Genomic DNA, 20116 nt, shown 5'->3' on the forward strand with positions numbered 1-20116 from the left:
CCTTCCTTCATTCCTCACATCTATTTCATCAGCTGGAAGCCCTGCCCATGAACTTCTGTAAGGGTAGGATTTTATGTTTGTTCACTATGGTATCCCTGCTTAGAACAATATCTGGCACACAGAAGAGCCCTAATTAATATTTGTTAATAAGTTAAGTTTATGGTCTACTTGGCATTAGCACCTTTGAAAGAAAAAAATATCTTAAATCTCTTACTTGATTTTGTACATAGACTATACCAGTTTCATTTGCCATTTCAGTTGCTGAAACATATTAAGGCTGAATTCTCAAAGGGATACAGGTATGCTACGCTGTTAGAATATGCAGAACATAACTTTATTCAAGTTCGCTCTTGTTATCTGACCCATGAATATTTAGAAGATTTTATTTTATAAAAACTTACATCTGTAAGTAATGGACTGACCACAAGAGAGGGCTTAACCTGGAATACATGGACACATTTAGGGACCCAAGAGTCCCTAAAATTGTATGTGAAATCTAACATATATATTGGCATGTGTATCTTTTTGGTGAGAGAGTTCATAGTTTAATCAGATTTTCAAAGAAGTCTATAACCCAGGAGAAGTTAAAAAATTACTCAACTAGAAACAGTCACAAAGTTTTTCAAACATGAATTTTTACAATGAAATGATATCCAACAGCTCCATCTATGGGTAAGTCATTATCACCTAGTAGAAATATTGACAACCACCATAGACCAGTGCATCTGTTTCTGAAAGTTTGTGTTGAAACCTTCAGTGTCATTCTACGGGGAATTTATTAACCATAGTATCACAGCTTTTTTTCTTTCCTGATGTAGACGCAAAAATTAGGAGACTGTTGATAAATTCTACTTACAGTACTTCAGCACCAAAAAATTGGGCAGTTATGCTGATCTATGTATGTACAGTTCAACATTTGTCAGTCTTAAAATGCTTATTTATAATGAAATTTATATAAAACCGTTAAAAATTTTTCTATTTACATTTTTTAAAAAATGAAAAGTATAGTTTCCTTTGCCACAACTTGTCCAAATTGATTCTTACCCTCCACCCCCTTACCCCTCACTCTACTTGTGACAGTGATCACAAGACTTTGTTTAAACAAACTGTGTCTTAAAAAGGTAGAATGCTTAAAATCATTACATTGAGAACTACAGATGAACTTTTTATACATTTCAAAGGGGTTTAAACAAAAGTATGTAAAAATTATTTTCAAAGTCAGTCAGTCTAACATGAATGTGCAATTTCAACATTAAGAGAGCATCATATGATTGAATAATTTGTTTTCCTTAACATAAATGAACATTTCCTTTGGGCCAGAAAATGTTTCTTTTCCTCTGTTTCACAATGAAACATTTTCTAATAAGTTTTTTTGAAGCAGGGAGCCAGCTGAGGGATAATGGGAGGTGGAAAGGGTATGCAATTCTGGTTTACAAGAAATGTGTCAGAAGGAATATGGTCTGCATTGAAATGTTTACACTTAAATAAATAGAAGGCAAGTGTGCCACCTAGAGCACAAAGGAACAACACAATAAATTAGCATACAACAGATGAGAATGTACAAGCCATCCAAAAAGCACTTCTCACTGGTTAGGGATCTGGTTTCTACCATCCAACAAGGAATCTTTAATGCCAGTACTTTCCTAGATATTTATAAACTAATTATGAACTGAGCAAATGTAAAACTTCAACCAATTCAACACTTCCAGGGATTTTCAAAAGCATACAAGATTTTTTAAAAAATTGTTCCTGACACATCATTTCAAAATACAAACTATTCATGTTCTCTTTTTTTGATGGTATTTTTTTATGACATTTTGCTCAGTGGAAACCAGTTGAGAAACATTCACAGGAAAGGTCTCTTTCCACTGTAAGACAAAACTTTTCCATTGGCCATGGTCCAACAGAAAAAGAGTATCAAGTCTGAAGTCTCTGTAGATGTGCATCTTTTTCTTTTCTTTCTTTTTTTTTTTTAATTTTTATTTTTTTTTTTTAAAAAGTACATTCCCCTGTGAGCTTTTTCTTGTTAAAATGCTGCTCCTGCAGCAATATCTTGTTGAAACACTGCTGTTTCAGGGTCCACAGCCTACGTACGGGCAAAGTGCTTTTTTTTAGACATCAAAATACAAGTTTCCCTGGACACTTGGTAACCAAGCAGGTTTTAAAGTGCACTCCTGTGTCCAAAACACTAGGACCGTTCGGCAGAACTCTGAGACGGGCTGGGCTCGGTTCCATCCTCCGTGCTACTGTCTATGTCCTGCTCCATTGCTGTCTCATCATCATCCAGCTGCTGACTGGTGAAGTTGTTTAGCTCCAGAAGCCCACTGGGCTCCACAACCACATTGGAGCTGGAGTGGCAAGGAATAGCATACTGGGGAATGGCCTGGAAGAGAAAAGGCAGGAGAGAATCTTTATGGTAAGAAAAAGTGACAAGGATTTCCCCAACGATATGAAGGAAGGAAGGAAAGAAAGAAAAAAAAAAAAAAACAAAAACAACTGACATCTTGGACATCTACACGCAAGGCACTGTGCTAGGTGCTTTCACATGATTTTTTACTACATCCCATAACAACGTTATACGGAAATTACTATTCCCAATTTACAAATGAGGAAACTGGAGAGGGCAAGGACTCAATCAGTCACACAGCTGTCAGGTTTAATGCCAGGATTGAAATCCAAGTTTTGTGCAACTCAAAGTAATCTTTCCTCTCTTTTATGGCACTTCTTCTAACAAAGGAAGTTAAAGTATACTGACAAACTCAGGAAACATATTTTAAAGGATATTTTCATTTGATCATTAAGTCAAATCTTAGTCCTTATTATCTGGAAGATAAATAATTTGCTAACTTCACAATATATTTCAAGCCTCTCTGACAGTTCAAGGGAAAGTAATTTGTTTGGGATAATGATCTTTATTGAAAATGAGAGTAGTGAAAGCATTCAGGTGCAAGAGAACCCAAAACTTGCCTTTTAAACAATAAAAACACCAGTAGATGGAACACCCTGGCTATAGGTCTGTGGGTAAGTAAATATAAACACATTGCCTTGTCATATTATTCTTTTTCCTCACCTTTATCAGATAACTTTAAAAGGATTATCAGTTCATAAACTATATCTGCTAAAAACTCTGTAATCATTACCTTTTGTATTTACCATGCAATTAAAACTCCTCACCATGGCTCCAGCCTCTGGCCAAATTCACTTTTGCACTAGCTTTTCCCCAATTTGGAATCCTTTTCATCAAAAACTCCAGGAGGTTAGCTACTCTGTCATCTACATCTTAGCTCAGAGGCATAGAGAAAGGCCTCCCTTCCATGACCACTAAACCAAAAGTAATGGGCTGACCCACCCCCCTTACTTTCTGTTACATTTTGTTCACTGCATTTATCACTTGCTGAATTGATCCTGATCCTTGAAAGGTAACTCTGAAAGCATGGATGGCACACAGACTTGGCTATCTTAATTAACTGTTAGATACCCTGATCTTTGAACAGAGGCTGGCACATATTAGATGCTCAATAAACATTTGACAAATTAATAACGTTATTAATATTAAAAACCCAGAGCAAAGTTGAATATCACCACTTTACAAATTATCTAATCAAAACAACTTTCTATTTGGGGAGAGGTAAATTTAATCTTAACACTATCAAGAAAATAATCTAAGATGCCTAGGCATTAGTTCCCATTCCATATAGTTAATCACTATTAAAAGGTATTAGATAGGGTCAGGTGTGGATTTTAGTTCAGCTCTGGCTGACTTGCTGTGTGACTCTGAGTTAAGTCAGTCCACCTCCCTGGGCCTTAAGTTTGTATAAAGTATAATGGTTGGAAGATATATTCTCTAAAGATCCTTATAATTCTGAGAGTCTGTGAATTCCAATTCCATATATATAGATTCCTTTGCAAAAGACAATATATCCCTCTTGTTTACTGCTTTATTCTCAGCACTTAGCACAGGGCTTAGAAACACAGTGGTTAAAAAATATATGTGGAATGAACCAATGAATGAACTCAAGATTGTCTACAAAGAACAATGCTTTTCCTTCAAACATGTAATATCAAAGATCCTGACTTTTGGGGACTGGAGTTGTAACTCAGTGGTTGAACACTTGCCTAAGTATGTGTGAGGCACTGGGTTCGATTCTCAGTACTACATATAAATAAATAAAATAAAAGGTCCATTGGAAACTAAAAAATATTTTTTAAAAAAAGATGCTGGGGTTTTTTTTGAATATTTTTTAGTTGTTGATGTACCTTTATTTTTTATTTTTTTATTTATATGTGGTGCTGAGGATTGAACTCAGTGCCTCACACATGCCAGGCAAGTGCTCTGCCACTGAGCCACAACCCCAGCCCCAAAGATGCTGATTTTTAAAAGAGCATTCTTCAAGGAATCAAAGCACTTCAGAATTTCTTCTTTCATTCCCATAGATATTACTGAATCAGTAAAATCAATTCTTCAGGCTGAAGCTAAGCATAACTAATCAGATATGAAATGTGTTAATGATGAAAATAATAAGAGAAGCTAACTTTACTGTGCATTGCTCTGTATCAAATATTTTTTTTAAAGAGAGAGAGAATATTTTTTAAATATATTTATTTTTTAGTTTTTGGTGGACACAATATCTTTATTTTATTTTTTATGTGGTGCTGAGCATCGAACCCAGTGCCCTGTGCATGCCAGGCAAGCGCTTTACCGCTTGAGCCACATCCCCAGCCCTGTATCAAATATTTTATATTTGATATAGTGCTTTATATACTCCCCCCACCCCATTTAGTCCTCAAAACAACCCCTGTGAGGTAGGTCTTAACTGTCTCCATTACATAGGTAAAGAAACTGAGATACAGAGGTTAATTCGGCTGCCCAAAGTCACAGTGCTATTATGTAATGAGTACAGGTGGGAATCAAATCTGGGGAACCTTGGCTTCAAAAGTGTGGTTCTTAATCACTGTGTTGCCTGTCTTCTGACACAGAACACCTGGCACAAGGGACATGCTATAAGTTAAGTTAGAGTTCTTTAGAGAACCTATTCATTAGCTATCATCCTTGATGTGAAAAAAAATTATATTTTCACTCCTTTTCATCAAGTGAGAAAAATAATTTCCAAATAAGCTATCTAAAATGAAATTTCAATATAGTGAGCATATCAATCTAACCCCCCCAGTAGCCACATTAAATTCTCATAAAATTAATAATAGTTACCATTTATTGGATAATAAGTATGAGTCAGGCACTGTGCTAGGTGTTGAATTTTGTGTGAACTTCACATCAATTCTATAAAGTAGGCATTACTTATTCCTATTATTAATAAGGAAAACAAGGTGGAGTGAGGTTAAGTAGCACTGCCCAAAGTAGTGAAAGGCAAAGGCGTAATACCATCCTTTTTCCATCATATACCCATCCTCTTCAGAAAAACATTTTTAAAAAAATCACAATAAAACCTTTTGCCAATAATTAATTAATTCACTGAATTTTTTTTATATAGAAACAAATGTTTTGAATATTAAATGGCTATTTCTACTCACCTTAATTATTATTAAGCCCCCATAGTTAATTATGTCTCAATTGGTTTAACAGTGGTCGATTTGTATTATCTCACAGCTTGGCATCATGGCAAGGGGAACGTTTACTACAACTTCCAAGTTACACAACAGTGAATTTATGGTAAATCCTAAACTAGCAACATGTCAATAAATCTAAATTCTCAATTAACTAAAATGTGCTGCCCTGATACCTTTCACGCTATATAGCAGCTTAGCAAAAAATGACAAGAGTCAAGAAGATAACCTAATTCCTTGCAAAGCGAGAGGGAATAAAAACACAACTTCTAAGGGCTAGCTAGTCTTGACTCAGTAATTCTTCAGACTTGATCTTTTATGCAGGATGACAGATGCATGGCTTTTAGAATGAAGAAAATGTGAAGCACAGGAAGATATACTGTCAACAAATAATTCCATTATGTTAATTTACCAATGCATGACAATAACCTTAACAAGGTTATTAAAATAAAAATGATTGAAATTAAGAAAGTTTACAGTTAATCTCAAATTAAATATAAAAGTAATTAGAAACATCTCTGTATAATATGTTTCTCCAGATATTCCAGTTTATTGGGTTTTGTTTGTCCTAAGAAGCATAAATTAGATCAAGAACAAGAACTGTTTTTTCAAGGAAAAACAATCCCTGAAATTCACTTGAATAGAAGTATCATCTAGTTAAATTCCAAGATTTTTTGAGCAAATACTGGGATCCCAAAGTGTGAACCCAGGAAACTACTGATCTTTTGGGTTGATTTGCTGAGTTAACACATTGGCAAGGATGGCCATAAAATCAAGCTGAAACATGGGCTTGGGGCCCTTTGCTACCTTTACACTATCTTTTGTAACAATATCCACCAATTTTCTATAATTCTCTTCCATAAAATAAATACAAATTTGTAATTTATAATAAGTAGTCAATGAAATTTTTCAAATACCACCTTGAAGATAATCTCTCGGTATTCTTACCATCTGGGCTTGACTCTTTTCTGTGATATCCCCAAAATGCACCAAACCCACAACCTCCCATCTGCCCAAGAGTTCTCATTTTCCTTCCAATTCTTACCTGGATGATAATTTCTGCTGGGCTCTCTTCAGCTTTCTTTTGGCCTACATTCTGAATACGCATGAATTGGCCTGTCGCAGGCACTCCTGGTGCATCGATTTTTCTGGCCGTTAGGGGAGGGCCAACAGCAGATGGACTTGAACAGGACTCTCTACATTTCTGTTGCTGTGGAGTGGAATTCGCCATCCCTGCCACCACCATGTGGGTGGAGGGTAATGATCCTGCTTCACCCGTGAGCATACTAGTGGCAAGAGCCTTCTTTGGGGGATCCACTACCATATGCTCTACATTTGTATCAATCTGAGCTTCCATCAAAGACATTTTCAATATGTCTGACACTGCTGTCTTCTCAGAGGCCTGAATGGGAGATATGCTTGTAACTGGTGATGTCAGCTTAGGCACAGAACTGCCACCAGTTATCTTTGTAACTGTGGGAGGCTGGCGCCCCTCAAAAGTTATCTTTGTAACAGAGGATCCTTGAGTTATAATTGGCTGCTCCACCTGAAAATAAATTGGGGTTGTGTGTGTTACAGCTACATCTCTTTGAGAAAAACTAATCAAACACCCCAGACAATATGGCAAAAGAAACATTCGTGCGGTATACTAGGAAGACATTCTGAAGCTCAGTGTTTTAGTAAGAGGGCCGGATGGGAAGGATCTGGTTACTTTTAAGGAACCTAGGGAAAGAGGAGGGGTTGAAAGAATTTTTGTTCAGCCAGCCAAAGTTTATAGTAGTAAAGGAAAAAAAAAGTAACAGCAGCCTAGTTTTCCTTTGGGATTTACATCCCTAAACAGTACACATTCACCCTGGCTCAAATTAATTCATATAGTCTTCAGCTTTTTAAAATTAAAAAAAAAAAAAAAGTAAAGTTTTTTTTTCCAATCTTTTGCTTCAAAAAACATTTATACAAACATATTCTATTATATATATATATATATAGATAGATAGATAGATAGATAGATATGTACTTATAATACACACACACATATCATTCCAGGGTCACTGATTTTTTCCTAATAAAATTTTTGTTTTGATTATCCACAAATAATTCCTTTGCAATCTAGAATATAAATCTAGATGATAAATTTATTAACTAGATGGATGATGTAAACTACAAAGGAAGATATTCTGTTTAAGGTAAAGTTCCTTAAAAGACTTTAATTTACTTAGTGTTATTGCCACAGAAATAGGAGTTTACAGGCATGGAGGTAAATTTTTAAACCTAAAAAATAAAAATAATTTGGGGGATACCGCTTCTATGCACTGTTGATCATTGCTGAAGAGATTTCATTAAAAACTGCCTGGAAAATAAAGTTCTGAGTGCTATGCTTTTTTTTTTTCTTCCTATGTTAATGAGTGCATTTCTTCCCTAATGTCAACCTTCTGATGGGGCAAAGTAATACCAGCGTAATGAGGCTTTTGGTTTCCTCTTGCCAGGAGAAAGCACTGCTATCATGATAGGGTCCTGATGTTCTCATTTTTTTCCGTGAACAGAGAAGTAACTTTGCATGCTATCAATATTCCGTTACCTGGCTTGCCGGCTGTTTCTCTGACGAGGCAGGGAGCGACATTTGGCTCTGGGGGGTTTGGGGTTGCACGTAGATTTTTGGTTGGTTCGGAGCTTGCTGCAGTTTAGGGAGCTGCTGCGTGGTTTTCACTGCAAGCACCTGTACTACAGTTTGCGGGGGCTGTGCCATTAAAGTAGGAAGCTGCCTGTCTTTGGCCACCATGGGATGCTGTATGTGCTGTACATCTGGCTTGGGCTGTGCTTGTTCTTGCTGGAGAGGGGTGAGTTTTTGATGCCTGATGGAAAGCTGGGGCATTTGCGGGAGTTTGTGCTGGAGCTGGTCTGCCTGCAGGTGGATGGTCTGCTTCTGTTTAGTCTGGAAGCACTGCAGAGTTTTCACTTGCAGCTGAGTCTGTTCCAGCTGGGACTGGCTAAGTTTCTGCTGTTTAGCTGACTGTGACTGAGTCAGGGCAGATCGGTAAAACAGACCTGTCTGAGGGTCTAAAGTGTCCATCTCTTCAACCTCGCCCTCCTCAGTTCCAAGTTCCTCGCTGTGTTTGGTAAAAGCAGTGTGACTGCTTAATGCCTAAGTAAAAGAGGCACAAAGTAAGAATAAGAAAAACACCTACATTGCTACATTTTCCTTGAACTGGAGAAGACTTTATGAGATCATTCAAAAATTTTCACAAGAGCTTAAAAAAACCAAGAAACCCCAAGGGGCTTTAGATCAAAACTCCTGTCATTTGAATTCTCAGGCATTAAGTACTTCAAAATCTGGTTTGCTTGATAGTACAGGAAAAATCCTTGAGGGCCCAGAACTTATAGATCAGAATTAGAGGAATAAGGTGACCCCTAAGCACAGCCCCCAAATAAGACAGGATCCCAAGCTAAGGAAACAGCTCTGTGGCCTAACCATGAGAAACACTCATCTATCTAAGGACAGAATACAGCAACTAAGGAGTGAGGTGTCCAGAGAAAAGCCAAGGCTCTGAGAAGCCCACTTTGGCCATGTGCATGTCCAGTGCTGTACAGGTCAGGGATATTGCCTGAGACATGCCCAACCAAGTCCCCACAGAGGGCCTCCCTGAGGAGGATGGAGATGGCCCATAGTGTCTACATGCACTCAGATTTCAGACCTACTAGGGAACAACTTCCTAGTGACCTGGCTCCCAGGAGGGAGAGAGATGGGAAGCGGACAAGAACACTGCTGTCAGTGGAAAGAAGACTGCCTAGTGTCACTTATAATTGTGTTGGGAGATCCATCTTGAGTCACATGTTTAGGGACAGCCTGACTGACCTTTAAGTGCCTTAAGAAAGGTCAATGCCAGGACCTGCAGGGTGAAGGCCAGGCTGAGATGCGCTACCCAGCAAAACCTGTAGCTAACTGGCTTCCCTCTGGGACACAAGATCACACTACTCTCAACCTTCCCTCTGCCTTGTCACATACTACACCTCCACTCTAACTTTAAAACTGAGATTCATTTGAAACTTTCAATTCCACATCTCTTCACTGCCTTCCAGAGAGTGTGCCTACAATTAGGTTCTACTGCTATCAGCTGAGTGACAGTGATTTATGTGACTATAGAAAAGTCATGCTTAAAGCTGATATCCATAATACAACTATGTAACAGAGGAAGTTCACTTCAGGTTTAAATCCTGGCTCTGCCACCTGGGGCAAGTTATTTAACTTCTGTGAGCATGAGTTTCCTCACTTGTAAAAGAGGGATAATTCACCTTCCACGATCATGGTTGAGAATCAAACAAATTAATGTACTTAAAGCTCAAAGCACAGTGTCTGACTCAAATCAACTTATCAACATATTTTTTCTTTCCCCCTCATTACCCTTAATATCAGATGTTTCCATTTTATATTAGCTCACTTTCCTTCCTACTGAGTTTCTTCTTTCTTAATTGGTCACATATAGTTAAAGAGGTCAAATATTTATTTTCCTACTTGTTTATAATGTTTCCATGAGGATTCATTATACAAGTATAAAACAGAACAAACAAAACAAACCATAGCAAACAGCTAACAAGCCAAATACTATTTCATTTGAAAATCTTAATTTACCTTGGTGATAAATGCTTCCATGACAGTAAGATACACAGTTAACAGTGACCAATTCTGATATCATAGATTCATCTAGACTGCCCATCCTTCTGATAAGCTAAGAGTTCACAGAAGGTTCAAAAACACTGTTTCCTATTTTCTGGCATTAAAATCCTCCCCAACTCAGTTCTTCTCCACTCCTCACAGATGCAAGAATTATACAACAGTCTACAATTCAGTTATTTCTCCTCCTAAGACAGGAGATGAAACTGAACCTTATTTCAGGATTGAGGCGGATACAGAAGATAGGAAGGAAAAGAAGATATACAACCTGCTGCATAATGTGGGTGATTGCTCCTGGAGAAGAGGCTGGGATGGACTTCACCACCACCGATGTCTGCGTTGCAGTCTGTGACTGAGCCACGTGTTGGAGCAGGGTCCGCTGGGGCTGGGAGGGCTGTTGGGGCTGGGATCGATGGCTGACTGAAAATAGAGGAGGTGATGATATTTCTCCAGAAATCACCACAGCATCTGTAACCAGTAGTCATTTTAAACAAATGTCTGTGAGCTTGCATCACAGAGAAAGAGAGTGGTATTTCGAACTAAGAGGCAGAAGAGCAGAATGTGCCCATCTATGAGCAGTGTAATTCTAAGAAAGTCTCTTATCTTCTCTGAGACTCTCTTTTCTCATCTGTAAAATGGGAATAACAGAGTTATTGTAAGGATGAGAGGAGAAATGTATATAGAAGTGCTGTGAAAACTATTATCACCAAGGAGGAACAAACCCTTTAAAGTTACATCCTCCTGGGAGTTGTCTCACTTTCTCCAATGACTTTTTTCTCATTAAGGGAACAAAGCAATAAGGAGTCTTTGTAATCCCAGACATATCTTTAAGGAAAGTAGGCAATAGAAGTTCTTTAATCCCTTCGTCTCAATTCCAAATGCAATGTGAACATCAGAGACACTTCTTTATATGAATTGACAATGTCTCATAGCTTTATGGTTCCTAAAAATGTAAGAGGCCGGGGGTACTGCAGAAAGAAAATTAGACCAAGGGTCACACTAAGATTCTGTACCACTCTGTCACCAACCAGCCATGTGAGTTGAAGAAGTCACTTACCATCTAACAACCTCTAAAACCCTGAGGTTTTGTTTGATTTTTTTCTTTTCATGGTGCTGGGGATTGAACCCAGGGTCTGTCTCTTAAACAAATATATGGTAAACAAAATAGAAAAATCTGTCATCTTAGATTTAGCTCATCTGACATAAATGGGCTGAGAGTGTAGTGTTTCTACTTCTTATTCTCTTGCTGAAAAGGTCCCAGAGAATAACTAAAACTATATAGGCGCCAATGTATCATATTTTACCTGCCTCGATTTCAACTTTTTAAACAGTATAAACATTTGCCACTTCCAAATCTATAGAGCTTTAAAAATGACATATGAGTCAAACTATCTCTTTGAATCAGAAACAGAAAAAGTAAAATAAATCTGTTAATTAGCTAAGGATTTTGAGATTATCAAAACTCAATAATGCATGATCCTACTGTTCATATAACTTTAAGTAGCATTGGTCCCATGTTTAGAAAATAAAAAGACGTCTAAGAGTAAACTGGTCACTAAAGAAACTAATGTAAAAATACCATTTATGTCCTAAAGGACAAAAGTTTAAAATTATCTAGTGAAATACATATAAGCTTTATTATCAGCGATACTTTCTCCTATATTCACAAATGCAGTATTTTTCCTGTTGCTACACATATGACTACATGTGATGGGAAATTTTATAGGCAGTATTTTTATAACTGTACTGCAGTACCTTACTGTATTTCACAGCATACTTTATATGTACATTTTAAATTATAAAATTTAATAAAATCTTCCATATGTACTTAACTGAATTGAACAAAAGGAAATCAGAGTCTGCATTAAAACAACTACTAAAATAAATTATAATATGACTGAATAGAAGAAAAAACAAATTTGAGTAATATTTAAAGTGAGCAAGTTATTTTTAATGGAAGCATCATTGAAAATGCATGGCATTTAAAAAATAGAGAATTTCTGATAAAATTATCAGAAAATATGAAACATTTCTGCTACCCATACTAATGTTCATAACTGTTACATTTTTAATAAAAAAATAAATTTAATAGAATATCAAGTAACTATTTAAAAATAATCTTCTTCAAGACATGATAAATTTCTTCATAGCAAGTCTCCAGAGATTAGGAAACTGAAGTTTAAGAAAGTCATAAAACTAACATCCACTACAGAATTATACAGCAGGCCAGGGCAGCCAGTCTTTGAAGTCAAAGTAAAACGCTCAATACGACTGCTTGTATGATGGAAGGAGACTTTGTGGGATGATGTCACAGAGTGAACATTTGGAAAACAGATGAAGTGACCTTAATTGGGCTATATAAACACCATAAAACACTTATATCTTTCAAATAGTCCTCTGTTTTCCAGCATTAAATTGTTCAGTTCTGAGAAAGAATCTTGTTACTCTGCAAAGGAAAATTTCTCTTTCACTAAATGGAGCTTACCTTTCCTCTACCAGATCAGAGTAGAGCGCATCCATTTAAGTGTTCCCCCGCCACCAACAATCATCTTTTACCTTCAATTATACTACAAATGGATGCACACCACTTACCTAGAAGGGGAAAAGCAACCTCTGTTCCCTCATCAGTGCGTTCTGAAAAGGATAAGTAAGGGAAGAAATCATAGGTCTTTTCATCTACTTTACAATTTGACAATTTAGTCTACCCCAGAGTTTAATACTCAGTTCCCAACATAACAGTCTCTGCTTTAATTAGCTTTCTGCTAAACAATTCTAAAGATTCTAGATGGCTTTCCATACTATCAACTGTATTTTCCTTTTGTGCAATTTTAACCCATTGGTCCTAATATATACCCTAAATGATGCCAAAGAATTCCTTCTCCTCTACAGTATTTATATCCTTTAAATACTTGTAACTTTATGTTCTCCTTTAATCACTGCTTAAGAAAACTTAAGACAGGAATTCTCTACATCTTGCCTCATTAGTCATCTCTCCTAACCCTTTAATTATTCATAGGACTCTCTAAACTCTTTCAAATCATAAGGTAATGAAGTGTCCAAAACAGAAAGCAGAATTCCACGTGTGGTCTTGCTAAAATATGAGAAAAAGGACCTATTATCCTTCCTATTTTACTTCTCCATATGTGCCATCCCAAAATCTCATTAATGTTTTGCTGCCAGACCACATTTAAACAAATATCTAATCTGCTTTTTACCAGAACTCATAGAGATTTAAGGTTTTCCACATTTTTGTTTTTTATATAAAAACAAAAGTAGGACTGGATTTTCTATTTTCTTTCTCTCCTAACTCAACTCCCCCCCACCAAAACTAAAAAATCCAACTACATACAAATACTTAATCTTCGACAAAAGATATTTTGTGCTCTTCCTACCAGTGTTGCTCTATATTCACAAATATTATTTATGGCCAACTTGTAGTTTTATATTACTTGTAATCTTTCTAACATCCTGTGAATATTTTTTTTTCCACTAAAGGCAGAGCAAATTCCAAGGATGGTATGAGTTTGCTCTAAAAACAAACAGGAAAAGAGCTAGAATATATTCTCCCCCAAATGACCATCCCATGAAATCCAGAAAGGTAGCGTTCCTACCTTAGTACTATGTTTTAAGAGGACACCTACCAGTAGTGATGTATTCAGCAACTAGTTCTGACTCTACCACAGCAATTGATGGACTCTCAGGAGAATGTCTCTTTTCCTGGGTCATCTGAATAGGCACTGCCATTTGACTCAAGTCAATAGTGGGTTGTCTTGGTTTAGATTCCAATTTTTCCTTCACTGCATAAAAAAGTCAGGGGAAAAGTTAAATTTTATTACAAACAAGTACAAAACCAGAGTTGTCCACGGGAATAATGAACCAGACCTCTGGGATGCCACACTGGCAGTGACTATGGAGACAATGAATTGAAAACAGCAGACTGCTATGTATGGCTATCTAGAGCATAACTTGCATAACCATATCCAGGCAGCCTAACAAGGGCTCAGATGCCATCACACAAAAATCCCCTCCCCCACCTATCTCTAGGTCAAACAGCTGGTTCTTTCCCTTCTATATACTCCCCTCAGGGTATTTCCATTACCCTTCAAGGTAGTCCCTGGAGTTCTCCAACCTAAAAATAAGGGGTAAGTCAGCAGCACATAGCATGATTTGCTCTAGGGCACATCTACTCAGAAGAGTACAATCCACTGACTAATTTAATTTGATCTATTAAAAATTTAAGATATCTTCAAAGAATGTTACTAGGTCTTTAATGACAAAAGAATAAAAATTTTCATTGTTAGGAAAAAAAGAGCTGTTAAAGCAAAAACATCTCATAGAATGATCTGGAATCAAGAATGATTTCTGAGTACAGATTTACTATCTATCATCACTTTTTCTATAAAATCTATTCATTCAAAGTTTCTACCTCTATAAACATTAACAGAAATGGCTAAATTTGTCAAAGACAAGCATACAGTCTATAAGGCCAAAAATAACACCAATAGAAGAATTAACCTAAGATTTACATTAAATGCTAGTATTCTTCAGCTAGTAGATAGTCAAAGTTGGAATAAACAGTAACCAATTACTAAAGTCCACTGAAAGATTTTTCCCTGCAAAGGACATAATGTGACAAAATAAAAACAATCATTTTAAACAAAGAAAGCAAAACAACTGTAAATGAATACAAAGTCACCCATAAGCAGAGAAGGACTTTTCAACTAGTGATCAACCAATGTGGTGCCTCATTCTGTCACTAACCAATAGGATAAACTCTCTTGAGCGCAACTTTCTTATCCATACAATAAAAAGGTTATATGAGGTCATTGCTCTGTCCCCTTAAATACTGATAATCTTTGACTTATATTATGAAAACTCAGTATCATTATCTAGTTTTGTCCTAGAGTTTATTAAAAATATTTAGTGACTAGAAATAATGATGGGATCTTGTTATAGCTTTGCATGGAAATACAAGTGGATAACCCATACAAAGAAATCTGAAAGTAAAACAAATTAGAATGTTAGTAAGAGCTATTAATAATGTTTTATGAGAGCAAAATTGTACTACCAATATCAAAGAGTATAGCAGGAGTCCTTCCATCTGCCCAAATGTAAGTGGAAACCATACTCATCTATCCTTGTGCTTAGAAGTGACAGACCTACTCCTTTCTGGTGGCAAGAGGACTGTACTATTTAAGCAGGAGATGGAGAAGACAATTCTTCCAACTTCTTCCCCTTTTCATTGACTAAAGTCCATCTGTGCTCCAGTATTCCTATGTACACCTTAAAGAACTAACAAGTAAACAGACTGTACCAATGATTAGACAAGTCCAGAGGGGGAAAATGTGCTCAAATAATAGCAAAAAATATATAACAGTGATAGTATTTTAGCACAACCCGTCTCCAGAAAAAACATGCTTCACTCAATTGAGCATGTGAATTCATACCTGTTGTCTGTTGGAGTTCTAAAAGAGCTTTGATTGTTGAAGTAGCTGATTGTGATTCACTGGATACATCCTGATATATTATGGTGGGGCTAGTCTCCATTGCAATCTCATGTTCTGACCAATCCTGACGCCGGGAAGCAATTACATGAACTACAGGCTGGGAATCTGTTTTATATTAGTTAAAAAAAAACAAACCCTATAAACAAAGTTTTTCTTTAAAATAAAACAATTTGTTGTTTTTTCTTTTTTGCTTTATTTTTGTATTTATTGTAAAGTTCATGCTTTATCTCCCCAAGAAGACTGTAAGCCCTCAAAGAATTCCTCAGAATTTCACTTCTGAATTCACTTATTTATTCATCCATTTATTTCATAAACTGGACACCTATGTGTAAGAATCTATATTTGGCACTGAGGACATAAAGGAGCTTACAGAATTATCAGAGGATGCTCAAGAAGCATACAGTCTAGTTGGGAAGACGAACATGTAAAAGACAAAATACAATTCAATGTGATTATTGCTATATAAACAGGTGTGCATTTGCATAGATGAATGTATGTTTGGGTATTAGTAAAACAAAATGTTGTAGGAGTCTTATTTCCCCCAATGCACCTGGAAATGTATTGTTATTACAGCTAAACATTCAGTCAACACTTATTAAATGGCTGAATTACTGAAAGGAAATCCTGTTCACTGATAACAAGAAAAGTTAGATGATCTAGAAGCAGCATGATGTAAGAGGACAAGGGCAACATTTAGAAGTCAGTCTTGGGGTAGAGCCCCAACTCGATCAATTATAAACAAGTTGATTCTTTGGGTCTTAGTCTCACTATTTTTAAATTAAGAACAATAAAATTACCTACTTCAGGATTTCTGAGGATGTGATAAAATGATATACGGTCACATGTCACTTAATAACAGGGGTATGTTATGAGAAATACGATGTTAGTCAATTCTGTCACTGTGTGAACATCATAGAACATACTTAGACAAACAGATGACAGAGCTTACTATACATGTAGGCTATATGGTATAATCAGTTGTTCCATCATTGTATATGCAAGCCACTAATAACCACAATGAGATGCAGAGCATGGCTATATGTAAACAAGCTTTATAACTATGAGGGACAACTGAAATATTATTGTTGTCATTGTGGCCTGGAAGCTCTCAATGCTAAGACTTTTTGTTAGTTTCAAAATAATTAACACCCTAATTCAAAGGTTTATCATATTCATGGTATAAAGTTACACTATAAACACTAAATGTGCATCAACTCAAGTAACAAATTACTGAGTTTTCTAGCTATAAAATAAGCATGTTGGACTAGACTATTACTTCCTAAACTCCTCTATTCAAGACACTACACAGGAAGCTGAAGAGGCTATAAAGACATGATCTTACTATCAAATTTAGATTTTATAAAGGAGAGAAACATAAAGATAAATAGCTTTGTATCTTAAGGCAAATATCAAATTTTTAGGGAAAATAGATAAATATATACAAAGAAACTACTTTGATTTGGAATAGTCAAATGAAAATATCATAGAAAAACAAAAAAGAATTCAAGTAGCCCCCAAACCAAGAATAAACATAACAAAAGTTCCACACTGTAAGAGCTTCATATTTTCGAAAGCCACAAAGTTGTCCAAAAATATTGGGGTAAAGGGAACAACTCCTCAAACAAAACAGTCTTCCTGAAGAAAACAAAATCATTATACAACAATAATTTAGAATTTTCAAATACCATTAACAAACTATTTCCCACCACAAAATACTGAGTGACTATATACCACATCAGGGATGTAAAATTTCCACTAAACTTCCAAGAAACAAACAATAAAAATAGTAACAACAAACCCAGATGATTCAAGGACACTCACTCTCCTGTAAGACCAAATGCTGGGTAAAGGACCTAACAGTTTTTCTTTACTCATTCTAAGTAGATATGCAGAATTAAAACTTAAAGATAACTGATTATATTAGAGTATCATTAGTTTTATATAACTTAAGCTCTCAAACTTAAGAAATTATCATGATGATACAAAGAACGACTTTGCAACCCAACTCTATGAGACACACTGAATATCCAGAAGGAGGCAGGGATTTGTAGAGATAAGGTAGAGACAGACAAAGGACAACAAATTTCCAAACAGGAGCAACAGAGACCATCATCCCAAATAATATCACCCTATAGGGACTTGGAGATTGCACCATCTCTTTCTGTCCATACTCAGAAAGAGTCAACCCTCACCAAGTATCACAGTAGCAACTTCAACAGCTATGACACAAAATTAAAGTGTGACTATATGTGAAAATCATTGCTTGAATGATTCTCCACCTTAATTTTGGCTTGGAGCCTAATCTAAGAGTATCATCTGCTTATGCAGCATGCATACATCTAGACTTCTCTGCCTCTCTTGAGGACAGTGCCTGCTGTCCCCCACCCCCATATATTTATTGCACATCTATATGTTGGGTAGTAGTATTACAACCAAAGGCAGACTGGGGCATCTCTATGGGAGAATATCTCCTGTGTCATTATTACAAAAGGTCTACATACATTTTCATATAATCTTAAGATTTCTTTGTTAGAGGGAATCTTGAAGTTCGCTTAATGCTATCATCAATCCTACACTAAAATATTCACAACAATATCTCCAGTCTGGGAACTCCAACACCAGGGAACTTATTATTTGCTGCACAGCTATGATAATTAGAAAGTTTTCTTATATTGAGTAAAAACAGGTCTTCCAGTGGTTTTTTTTCTCAGTGGTTCTAGTGTATGTCCTTGTATCAACAAAGACCAATTATTTTTTCTCTTCCACAACATAGTCCTCAAAATAACTGACAACAGCTCCCATGTTCCTGCCAGCTCACTTCCATTTTCTCTTCTCCATGACAAATCTCCTGTCTCTAACCATTCCTCATACAAAACGATTCCCACAGCCAGGCGTAGTGGTACATGCCTGTAATCCCAACAACTTGGGAGGCTGAAGCTAAGGAACCCAATTTCAAAGCCACTTAGGCCCTAAGCAAAGCAAGACTCTGTCTCAAAATAAAAAATAAAAAGAGGTTAGGGACTTCACTCAGTAAGTAGTAAAGCACCCCTGGATTCAATCCCCAGTACAAAAGAAAAAAAAAAAAAAAAGATTCCCAGGTGCCTCACCTACATAAACCATGTCTTCTAAACTAGACTTAAGATGTCTATATTCCTCCAATGACGTACAAGATATCCTTCCTCTGAAGCACTATCATAAAGCTCAAGGCCTTCACAGTATTTGATTACCTAGGCAGCATTGCCCAAAATATTTCAGAGTACATTATTTTCTCAAAATGTTCTGCAAAAGGAGGGTTTCATGTTCAAAAAATTTGAGTAACAGTTTATATTTTATATCCCATTCTTCATCCTTCACAACACAAATGAGCACATAATGGTTCTGAAAGATTCTGCAAAAAGTATATTAGTAGTTAACCTAGATTTATTTCCTACCTTCATTCTGACCTACCAAGATCATGAATCTTTAGAAAAAAAATCATCCTTAGAAACTCAGTTTTGATTTACTCAAAGCAATATTTTTACAATATCATTTTTGTATTTGCCTCATGCCCTGCTTCATTTTAATACTCTACCTTTGATTTTGTCTCCTTGTTCTCTTCCATTTGACTTAATATAATCTTCTATTTAACCCACTTTAAAAACCTTTTGGGAATAAGGCTGAATATAGATGAAAAAATATTTAATACTTTGAAAAAAATCTAGAACCCAATAAGGATGGCCCATTCCTAAATGAGAAAGGGAAAAACAGAAGAGCCAGTTGGGGAGAAAATAAAGAACAGGACTTATAGGAAGCATACAGTCCAATCTTCAGTAAGTGACCTAGCCAAGTAAGGCCTTGATCCATTAGACTTGGTCATCAAGCTATTTATCATTATCTCAGCAATAGTCCAAGAATTATACAACTTAAAAAGCCTATCCATTAGGTTAGGGGGAACTACAAAAAGGAAACATTTTGGATTCAGACAACAAAAATGAATTTATAAGGCTAAAGTTTAACCTTATGCCATAGTCAGTTATAGTTGCTCTTCCACTGTTTGTTCATTCTGAGAAACTTTTACTGGTTACCTACTCGGTGGTACCTAATTTCTTTGCCAAATACAAGATACACGGAGATGAAAATTATCCTCGCTTGCCCTTGAAAAGGTGGCAGACTAGTAGAAAAGAAAACAATTATAATAAACCCAACAAAAGGTACAGAGTGGTCACTGTTAAGACAGCTGGTAGAAAAAAGCAATAATGGCAGCATAAAAATGTAGAAAGAGTTACGAATCCTCCCAGGTGATCAAGGGAAGTCTCACAGTGGGGTAATAAAACTTTTATTCTAGCCTGTGAGGAGACAGTGTAGGAATAACACATAAGGCCTAAACGTCTCCTCTTTGGGG

The 20116-nt window shown here is 36.3% G+C and overlaps 1 protein-coding gene across 16 annotated transcripts in view; it reads right to left on the reverse strand.

The window, feature by feature from the left end:
• Positions 1-312: 312 nt before the first annotated feature.
• Positions 313-20116, reverse strand: part of Emsy (EMSY transcriptional repressor, BRCA2 interacting) — an 82535-nt gene continuing 62731 nt past the window's right edge. For 5 of the 16 annotated variants that reach the window (XM_048788029.1, XM_048788026.1, XM_048788030.1 and 2 more), the window contains 7 exons: positions 15676-15840; positions 13870-14025; positions 12821-12862; positions 10497-10696; positions 8138-8701; positions 6608-7108; positions 313-2383 (listed from right to left, as the gene is read on the reverse strand). In XM_048788029.1, coding sequence (XP_048643986.1) covers positions 2189-2383; positions 6608-7108; positions 8138-8701; positions 10497-10696; positions 12821-12862; positions 13870-14025; positions 15676-15840 — 1823 coding nt within the window. In that variant the 3' untranslated portion in view covers positions 313-2188. The remainder of the gene's footprint in view (positions 2384-6607; positions 7109-8137; positions 8702-10496; positions 10697-12820; positions 12863-13869; positions 14026-15675; positions 15841-20116) is intronic. The other 11 variants (XM_048788028.1, XM_015477390.2, XM_048788032.1 and 8 more) reach the window with 5 other exon arrangements.

Source organism: Marmota marmota, unplaced genomic scaffold, assembly GCF_001458135.2.
Source record: "Marmota marmota marmota unplaced genomic scaffold, marMar, whole genome shotgun sequence".
Taxonomy (NCBI): Eukaryota; Metazoa; Chordata; class Mammalia; order Rodentia; family Sciuridae; genus Marmota; species Marmota marmota.